This window comes from Macaca nemestrina, chromosome 5, assembly GCF_043159975.1.
Source record: "Macaca nemestrina isolate mMacNem1 chromosome 5, mMacNem.hap1, whole genome shotgun sequence".
Lineage (NCBI taxonomy): Eukaryota > Metazoa > Chordata > Mammalia > Primates > Cercopithecidae > Macaca > Macaca nemestrina.
The window spans coordinates 159,637,876-159,648,423 of record NC_092129.1 but is presented as its reverse complement, the minus strand read 5'-3'; the positions used below and the strand labels follow the sequence as shown (position 1 = coordinate 159,648,423).

Genomic DNA, 10,548 nt, shown 5'->3' with positions numbered 1-10,548 from the left:
ACAACATCTAATTTATCTTTACGCCCAGAGTGCTCAAAAATGCCCCCAAGCTCAAGTATGTGCTGGAAAAGTGAAGTAATTTTAACACTAACCCAGGTGAACAATAATTAGGAAGGTGCATTTGCATTGTTTTACAAAAAGGAATAAAATATAAATTACTTTTAGATCATCTGTATATACTACTACTCTCAATTGATGTAAGTTATAGTTGATATATGTAGAGTTTTATGTTATAATACATAGATTCTTGATAAAGTCTAATTTTTGAAATGAATAAAACTTTAAATATAATCCAAGCTTGTGATATAAAGGATTCCTGTGATCAGACCTTCCGAGAATCTTCCCAAAAAGTTAATAACCATCTTTTTGTTGTGTGGTTAATCCTACATTTTCAGACCTGCCTGTAAATGAGTCACTTAAATTATTGGCCACTAGAGGGCAGTTTCACCAAAATTTTTCCTTATCCTCTTCCTCCTCCCACCTTCCACCCTGGTCCACAGGAGCCTGGTCCACAGCACTTACCAAGTCTTACAGACATGGTTATATATATATATCTATGGCTTCCGCAGCCCTTCAACCCACTGTTAAAAGACTTATTCTTCATACTACTCATAAGCATTTAATCCTATACTAATTTGCATTTATTTTGACTTTCCAGGTATATAAATCTTATTTTCAAGAACAGGGACTTTGCCTTCTCCTTGTTTTTATCTCTCATAGCCTAGCACAGTTCTATACAGTGTCATAACCTAAATTAAATGGATGAATGCAATCGGTGGTTTAGAGGTATATTTTAAGGTTAAACTTTTTCTTTTTTCTTTTTTTTTTTTTTGAGACGGAGTCTCGCTCTGTCGCCCAGGCTGGAGTGCAGTGGTGTGATCTCGGCTCACTGCAAGCTCCGCCTCCCGGGTTCACGCCATTCTCCTACCTCAGCCTCCCGAGTAGCTGGGACTACAGGTGCCCTCCACCACGGCCGGCTAATTTTTTGTATTTTTAGTAGAGACGGGGTTTCACCCTGTTAGCCAGGATGGTCTCGATCTCCTGACCTCATGATCCACCCGACTCGGCCTCCTAAAGTGCTGGGATTACAGGCGTGAGCCACCGCGCTCGGCCCCCACTTTTTTTTTTTTTTTTTGAGACAGTCTTGCTCTGTCGCCCAGGCTGGAGTACAACGGCACCATCCCAGCTCACTGCAACCTCCGCCTCCCAGGTTCAAGCGATTCTCCTGCCTCACTCTCCCAAATAGCTGAGACTGTAGGCATGTGCCATCATGCCCGGCTATTTTTTTTTATTTTTAGTAGAGAGGAGGTTTCACCATGTTAGCCAGGCTGGTATTGAACTCCTGACCTCAGTTGATCCACCTGCCTCAGCCTCCCAAAGTGCTGGGATTACAGGTATGAGCCACCACGCCCAGCCAAGGTTAAACTTCTTAATCTACCATATCAAAATTTAAAATGTGTACACTTTTAGATCTAGCAATCCTACTTTTAAGATTCTCACCTTATAAAAAGCTACAGACAGGTACAAGAATGTTCACTATGGCACTGTTTGTAATAGCCAAAAAAATCGGGGGCCAAGGCGGATGGACCACTTGAGTCCAGGAGTTCAAGACCAGCCTGGGCAACATGGTAAAACTCTGTCTCCTAAAAATACAAAAAGTAGTGTGGAATGGTGTCATACACCTGTGGTCTCAGCTACTCAGGGAGCTGAGGTTGGAGGATCACTTGAGTCCAGGAGACAGAGGTTGCAGTGAGCCAAGACCACGCCACTGCACTCCAGCCTGGGTGACAAGAGCCAGACCCTGCTTAAAAAAAAAAAAAAGTGTGTGTATATCTCTAAAGTCATAGAAAAACTCTGGGCCGGGTGCAGAGGCGCATGCTTATCATCCCAGCACTTTGGAAGGTTGGAAGGCAGAGGCAGGCAGACCACTTGAGGCCAGGAGTTTCAGACCAGCCTGGACAACATGGCAACACCCCATCTCTACAAAATAGTGTTTTTTTGTTTTTTTTTTTTTTTTGAGACAGAGTCTCGCTCTGTCGCCCAGCCCAGGCTGGAGTGCAGTGGCACGATCTCGGCTCACTGCAAGCTCCGCCTCCCGGGTTCACGCCATTCTCCTGCCTCAGCCTCCCGAGTAGCTGGGACTACAGGCGCCCACAACCGCGCCCGGCTAATTTTTTGTGATTTTTAGTAGAGACGGGGTTTCACCGTGGTCTCGATCTCCTGACCTTGTGATCCGCCCGCCTCGGCCTCCCAAAGTGCTGGGATTACAGGCGTGAGCCACTGCGCCCGGCCTACAAAATAGTTTTTAAAAAATAGCTGGGCCTGGCGGTGGGCACCTGTAATCCCAGCGACTTAGGAGACCGAGGCAGGAAAATCACTTGAACCTGGGAGGTGGAAGTTGCAGTGAGCTGAATTGGCACCACTGCACTCCAGCCTGGGCAACAGAGCAAGCTTCTGTATAAAAAATAATAAATAAATAAATAAATAAATAACTCTGAAAGTCTGGAAGAAAATAGCAAAATATTAACAATGGTTATCTTCTAGGGCAAGGGCCAGCAAACAATTTTGGGGAACAGGCCAGATAATAAATACTTTAGGCTTTGTGAGGCATCAGTCTCCAAAGCAACCCCTCAGTTCTGCCACTGCAGCGCGACAGCAGCCATGGGCAGTCCACAGCAGATGAGCCCGGCTGTGTTCCACCACAGCTGTGTGGGCACTGCAACTTCCATGTCATTTAAACTTCAAATGTTACAAGATATTCTGTTTTGATTTCTTTTCAGCCATCTCAACATGAGCTGACATTTTTAGTTCATGGCTCTACAAAATTAGATGGCAGACGAGTTGGCCCCAACCCCTGCTGTAGAGGATAAAACAGGAAGAGTAAAAAGGGAAACTTTCCTCCAAGGAAGTGATGGGATTATACGTGAATGTTACTTTCTTTTTGTGCGTTCTTCTCCTTTTCAAATAAAAATAAAATCTGAAATAAACCTAGAAGTGAGACCACCAAATCCCACCCTTAGTACTAACATAAACGTCAATGAAATGAAGTCCTGGGGCTCACCTTTGCCTTGGACCTCACGGTGATCAGGGAGCTCCCAAACCTTGAGCTGGCCTGCAAAACATGCTGTCTGTTAATGGACTTTGGAGAACACAGCGCAATACTTTATCTGTTTAAAATAAGCCAAGGGGCATTGTTTTGGTAATTTTTCTTTCTTCAGTCTTTCAAGGGATACTTACTTCAGGAGAAATCAATACATATTGGGCCTGAAGAAAAAAATTGAGAAGAGAGACAACGTTATTACTGTTTGTGTGGTTTTCTAAAATCAATTTTAATTATACCCTTATACCCTCATTTCTACATTTCTTTTTTTTTTTTTTTTTTTTTTTTTGAGACAGAGTCTCACGCTGTCACCCAGGCTAGAGTACAGTGGCGCGATTTCAGCTCACTGCAACCTCTGCCTCCCAGGTTCAAGCAAGTCTCCTGCCTCAGCCTCCTGAGTAGATGGAATTACAGGCGTGTACCACCACGCCTGGCTAATTTTTTTTGTATTTTTAGTAGAGGGGGGTTTCGCCATGCTGGCCAGGCTGGTCTCGAACTCCTGACCTCAGGTGATCTGCCCACCTCGACCTCCCAAAGTGCTGGGATTACAGGCATGAGCCACCACGCCCGGCCTCATTTCTACATTTCTTGATTAGCCTTACAAATGTGCATGCCCTTTGACCCCAGAAATTCTACTTATAGAAATACAGGTCAGAAAATTAACCAGATGTATAAAAATGTTTATGTGACTCTTTACCATAAATATTATTTAAAAACAGTGAAAATTGGAAATGGCACAAATGACTAATAATAGTTACTTAAATAATGGGTAAATAAACTATGGTTTATCTGTAGATAAAATACTCATCAGCTGGTAAATATCATATTATATAAGAATATCAGATAACATAAGAAAATGTTCTTGGCATATTGGTAGGTAAAAAAGAAAAAAAAAAAATTCAGGTTAAGGCCAGGCGCAGTGGCTCACACCTATAATCCCAGCACTTTGGGAGGCCGAGGCAGGCGGATCACTGGAGGTCAGGAGTTCAAGACCAGCCTGGCCAATGTGGTGAAACCCCCACCTCTACTAAAAATACAAAAATTAGCTGGGCATGGTAGTGTGCGCCTGTAGTCCCAGCTACTCAGGAAGCTGAGGCAGGAGAATCACTTGAACCTGGGAGGCGGAGGTTGTACTGAACCGAGATCATGCCACTGCACTCCAGCCTGGATGACAGAGTGAGATTCCATTAAAAAAAAAAAAAAAGTTACAAAATTATGCACAAATTATGCACAATAGGATCACAATTGTCAACCAAAATATGCACACACATAGTGTAATATTTACGGGTAGGCTTTGGAATCAGATCTTGGTACAAATTCCTGTTGTGCCACGTCCTTCCTAGCAGTGTAACTTTGAATAAACTTCCTCTCTGATCTTTAATTTTTTTGTTTTAAGACAGGGTCTCCCTATGTTGCCCAAGCTGGTCCTGAACTCCTGGGCTCAAGGGATCCTCCTGCCTCAGCCTCCCAAAGTGCTGGGATTACAGGTGTGAGCCACCACACTCAGCTAAGATCTTTAATTTTTTTAATCTGTAAATGGGCATAATATTAATTTCATAACTTTTATGTGGATTAAATGATACACAGTTCTTAGCATATGCATACTAAATGCACAATAAACGGTAGTAATTAAAGTCATAGGAAAAATACTAGCAGGATACGCTCTAAAGGTAAACAGGTATTAGCTCTGCAGAATGGAATTTTAGGTAGATAATTTTTAATTCTCTTCTTTGTACATTTTGTATTTTCTAAAATTTTCATAGTAAACTTTCACTAATTTTGCAATTTAAAAAATAATTAAAAAATTTTTAAAATAGGTGGGGTGTGGTGGCTCATGCCTGTAATCCCAGCACTTTGGGCTGTAATCACCGCCTGGCCAACATGGTGAAACCCTGTCTCTACTAAAAACACAAAAAATTAGCTGGGCGTGGTGGCGCATGTCTGTAGTCTCAGCTATTTGGGAGGCTGAAGCAGGAGAATGGCTTGAACCTGGGAGGAGGAGGTTGAAGCGAGCCGAGACCCTGCCACTGCACTTCAGCCTAAGTGACGGAGCCAGACTCTATCTCAAAAAAAAAAAAAAAAAAAAAAAAAAAAAAAAAAAAAAAGTTAAATAATGGCCAAATGTTTTAGGCTCAGGAAATGTAACCTAAGGAAACTCACCCAAAACAGGAATAAACAAAGAAATGAAACAAAAAGCAAAAGACAGGCCGTTTTAATGAAACTCCAGTGGCTGGCCGGGCATGGTGGCTCATGCCTGTAATCCCAGCACTTTGAGAGGCCAGGTGGAAGGACTGCTTCAGCCCAAGAGTTCAGTACCAGCCTGGGCAACATAGTGAGGCTCCATCTCTACAAAAGATTAAAAGATTAGCCAGGTGTGGTGGCACATGCCTGTAGTCTAGCTACTCGGGAGGCTGAGACAAGAAAATCACCTGAGTCCAGGAGTTTGAGGCTGCAGTGAGCCATGATCACACCACGGCACTCCAGCCTGGGCAATTGAACAGGAACCCGTCTCTATTTTAAAAAGAGAAACTCCAATGACCATGGCCTGTTTTCTTTCTTCTGTGCTGTGGGTGCCTGACCAAGCAGTGGGAGGCTGTGTGACCAGGAACCTACATAACACCAAGTCCGGCGGGACTTTAGCTCTGGGCAGAAATGTTGCAGAACTGTAAGAACTGCAGGCAGCTGGGGCCCACAAAACATGGGCAGATGATGGTGTCCTGACCCTAGAATGTATGAATTCAGGTAAGCATTTTATAGTGGACATGAGTTAACAAGGAATCAGCGATTAGTGATCCTTTCCCAGTAAGGTATAGGATTTTATAGAACACTTTACCTTTTCTTCTGGACATGGAGTCATCCACGATTTGCATTTGCCAGTCATGTCACCAAGGGTGGTCTCTTTGCCATTATATACATAAACTCGGCCATCTTCTCCCCCAATCAGCCCAGAGGTTACATCTGCTATCCTCAGGGGGGCTGCCACGATGATTTCATCTGTAAACAATAAAAACCGACAGAAGGAAGTATTTGACTCCTCACTGTCATCTTTTCCTTGTTCTGCTACTGGATCCTAACCCAACCTCCTGCAAATAATATTCGTGTCTCCTTTAGCCTGCTGTGATTTCACCCTGGCAAAGGCAAGGCTTTTGTTTCCTACTTCATTCTTCAATAGCAATTACCACAGGTGATTCTCATATTACTACCTTCCAGAAGTGCAACTCCCTCTCTGGTCTCGCCTGATTCAAGATCTATCTAAATGTCCTTAGGCCACGGGGCTGTCAATTATAAGGGCAGAGCCCAGATGATGCAATTAGGAGATCCACCCACTGGGCAAAGGGACTCAATTCTTGTCAAAGGGTCCTGTTCCTTTCTTACCTACGCCATCATCATCCAGGTCACTCAAGTGCAGAACGCCACCAAATCGAGAGAAGCGGCGGTCTCCGCTGAAGGTGCTGAGCAGCGGAGGCTGCAGGTCGGATGTGAGCGCGTACATCCGAGTGGCTCCGCCTTGGTGCAGGGTCATGGTCAGGAATGCCATCTTAGACACGTCATCTGAAATGAACCACAGTTCCTGCTGGCCTCACAAAAATGAAGGCATTACAGAACACGGAATAGCATCCCATTCTCAAGTGACGCTGATCACTCGGGATCCTACAGGACAGCTGGTTTCAGTGCCGGTCAACTCCGGCAGACAGGGAGGTACAACCAGCTGGGGCACCAAGGCACAAACACCAGAGAGCTTCAGTGATTTCCCTCCAGGCAGGTATTCTTTTTTCCGGTCGTATCCCCCTAATACAGTCTCCACACAACCCCCTTTTTATTTTCTCATATCACAAACTGCCTAGGTCACCCCCATGACGGACACATCCAAACACAAGTGGACTCTGGACGGAGTCCAAACTCTTCACAAGGCCTTACAGAATCTGACTCCCACTTGGGGATCTAGCGCCATTAACCCTTTTACCCACACTTCATCATTATGAACTTAAACCACAGCCCAAACTATGTGTTCAATTTCGGCCTTTGGACATGATGCGCTCTCTGCCTGGAATAGAGGCATACCCTCCCGTGCTCCCCGTCCACACCCCTCTGCTGGCTACTCCTGCTCACCCTGCGGAATTTGGCTCTGGTGTCCTCTCCTCTGGGAAGCCTTTCCTAACCTCCCTGGTCTAAAGCAGAGGCCGCTTCCATGTGCTCCCATACGTAATAACACCGAGTCCAGTGGGACTTTAGCTCTGGGCACAAACGCAGCAGAACTACAAGAACTGCAGACAGCTGGGGCCCACAAAACATGGTCAAGTGATTGTGTCCTGACCCCAGGACCTCTGAGTTCAGGTAAGCATTTTACAGTGGACATGAGCTGGCCCAGTGCCTTCCGAATACCCATGGCAGGGCAGCACCGCTCTGCATTCACTCCTGTGTCTCTGCATCAGGCGTCCATTCCACAAGCAGTGGGGTCATGGCTCTGTCTCTCTAGCCACTGTTGCTAGCATGGTGCTTGGTTCTGTACAAGTATTTAATAAAGTGTTTTTTGAATTAATGAATTTTGAACAAACTCAAAGCTAGTTGTTGGAATTTCGCTGTAAACTTTGTTATTTGGAATAGAGCTTTGATTTCAGAAATATAAATGGCACCTGTGGGTTGGCGGGGCTGGTGGCCCTCTGAGAAGTTTGTCGTACACTGGCAAAGCATCAGTGCATGGATACGATCTCACGTCAGCGTCCACTGAGTTTTGTGTGTAAAACTGAGCTAATTTGACCTGTTTTTTCAGACAAACTTGTGCCTTGTTTACAGGAAACTGTCCACTAGAAGCCACTGAGGGCCCAAAGCAGAGTCAGCAACAACACTCAGAAATAACAGCCAGAAAACAGTAGGAAATAAGAAACACTATTTTAAAAGCTCAGCAATCCGGAGCTTCCCGATGTAGGGTAAACAACCTGACCTAACACAATGTCTCCTAAGAAAACAATGTGCCAACAAAGTACAATAGTTAATATTCAGAGTGAAAGCCCAAAATATCAAGAAAAGTTGAAATGAGAGAAAATCTTCATTCCTTTTTTTTTTTGAGACGGAGTCTCGCTCTGTCGCCCAGACTGGAGTGCAGTGGTGTGATCTCAGCTCACTGCAAGCTCTGCCTCCTGCGTTCAAGCGATTCTTCTGCCTCAGCCTCCCAAGTAGCTGGGATGACAGGTACCCACCACCACATCTGGCTAATTTTTTGTATTTTTAGTAGAGATGGGGTTTCACCGTGTTAGGCAGGATGGTCTCGATCGCCTGACCTTGTGATCCGCCTGCCTCGGCCTCCCAAAGTGCTGCGATTACAGGCATGAGCCACTGCGCCTGGCCACGTTCCCTTTCTTTTCATGCTTCCTAAAGGGACCATTGAGCTCCCTGGAGCGCCCAGGAATACAGTAATACTTTCAGCTCTCTGTCCACTCCCTGCCTCAGTCCTTCCACAGGCAGGAGGGTACCTGAGGCTTCTCCCTCTGGCTCTGCCACTGACAGGATGAACACTGGCCCCACTGCATGTGGGAGAATCTCAGAGAAGTCACCCCAAGTCCAGCTTTTGGAGCAAGAATTAACCTGAATAGGGCTGCCCATTGAGACTGTGTTCTCTAATCCAACTATGTCAGCTCTTCAAAAGTACATATTTTGATATCCCTCTGAATGATTCATGAATCTATTTCAGAAATGATTTGAAATGCACAAGGATGAGGAAGAATTGTAATTAATCAATACTCCCAAATCTCTAACATGCATCACAGTCTGTTAAAGAAGAGAAGAATATAATTTAAAATAATTTCATCAAAGTGTTTTAATTCTTCAGAATTAAAACAGAAGAATCTAGACACTTGGAAATTTCAGTCATTCAAAACACCTCACCCTCTCAATCATGCAAACCAAACAATGGATTATCATACACACTTAGACAATTAAGGAGAAAAAACTCAAGGTAATGTTGTAGGCATTTCTATATTATTTTAGTAATGAAAATAATCCTGAAGAACTTTGGCTTTTAAAAGGGCTACATGTAGCAGAGGCCTTTATGAATTCTCAAATTCCAGAATGCTACTATAACACAGAATTCCTTCTGTGATGCTTATACCTTCTAGTTAACATAGAAGTCCGTCTGTAATGCTTATATCTTCAAATTAAGGACCATTATCTTTTTGACCTCCACATTGTCTTCATTTCTGCCATAGGCACTAGCCCCTAGGGTTGTGTTTGGGTTGCGGGGGTGGCAGGTATTTTTTAAATAAACACACACAAGTATTTTACTTCTCAAGTGGAACTTTTCTTCCAGTGGAGGGAGCAGAAAACAACAGAGCTATTGTAATACATAGGTGCATCTCACCAACTCTACTCTTGAAAACCACAGGAAAGAGGATATCATCTTGCAACGTGGTTCATACTCACGTCTCAGAAAAACTATAAACCTGCTGGACACGGTGGCTCATGCCTATAATCCCAGCACTTTGGGAGGCTGAGGCAGGAGGATCACTTGAGCTCATGGACCTTCCTGGGTAATGCAGTGAGACCCTATCACTACAAAAAAATAGGGCATCAGTGGCATGTGCCTGTAGTCTGAGCTACTCAAGAGGCTGAGGCGGGAGGATCACTTGACCTCAGGAGTTCAGGGTTACAGTGAGCTGTGGTCACACCACTGCACTCCAGACTGGGCAACAGAGCAAGACCCTATTGCTTAAAAAGAAAAAGAAAAATTATCAACTATAAGTTACTTAATGTCACCAGCTTTCAGGATTACTGCAAAATAGTCAAAACTATGCAGATGTCAAGAAGATCTTCTATATTTCATCATTATCAAAAGTATGAAAAATACTAAAAAAAAAAAAAAAAAAAAAAAGCATAATCCAGGTGTGGTGGCACATGCCTGTAGTCCCAGCTACTTGTGAGCCTAAGACAGGAGGATCACTTGAGCCCAGAAGTTCATGGCCAGCCTGGACAACATAGCAAGACTCCATCTATTTAAAAAAAAGCATAAAGAAGAAAATTTATATAATATATATTTCTTTGTGGAGAGTGAGATAGGTAGGTAGGTAGAGAGATATCTATAAACACACATTTTAAACAAAATGGAGATTTTGTGGATTATAAAATTTTAAATCTGATTCTTTTCACATTTAGGCTATTTCTAGCTTTTCACTACTATAAATAATACAGCCATCCCTCAGTATCCACAAGGGATTGGTTCCAGGGCCTCTCACAGATACCAAAATCCACAGATGCTCAAGTATCTGATATAAAATGGTGTAGTGGCTGGGCGCAGTGGCTCACGCCTGTAATCCCAGCACTTTGTGAGGTCGAGGTGGGCAGATCACCTGAGGTAAGGAGTTCGAGACCAGCCTGGCCAGCATGGCGAAACCCCCCTCTACTAAAAATACCAAAAAAAAAAAAAAATTAGCTGGGCATGGTGGTGCACGTTTGTA

General features: G+C 44.0%; 1 protein-coding gene across 2 annotated transcripts in view; it reads right to left on the bottom strand.

The window, feature by feature from the left end:
* Window positions 1–10,548, bottom strand: part of LOC105482539 (glycosylphosphatidylinositol specific phospholipase D1) — a 65,881-nt gene that overhangs the window by 6,812 nt on the left and 48,521 nt on the right. For both annotated transcript variants that reach the window (XM_011742672.3, XM_011742674.2), the window contains 4 exons: window positions 6,476–6,652; window positions 5,934–6,094; window positions 3,238–3,264; window positions 3,062–3,112 (listed from right to left, as the gene is read on the bottom strand). In XM_011742672.3, coding sequence (XP_011740974.2) covers window positions 3,062–3,112; window positions 3,238–3,264; window positions 5,934–6,094; window positions 6,476–6,652 — 416 coding nt within the window. The remainder of the gene's footprint in view (window positions 1–3,061; window positions 3,113–3,237; window positions 3,265–5,933; window positions 6,095–6,475; window positions 6,653–10,548) is intronic.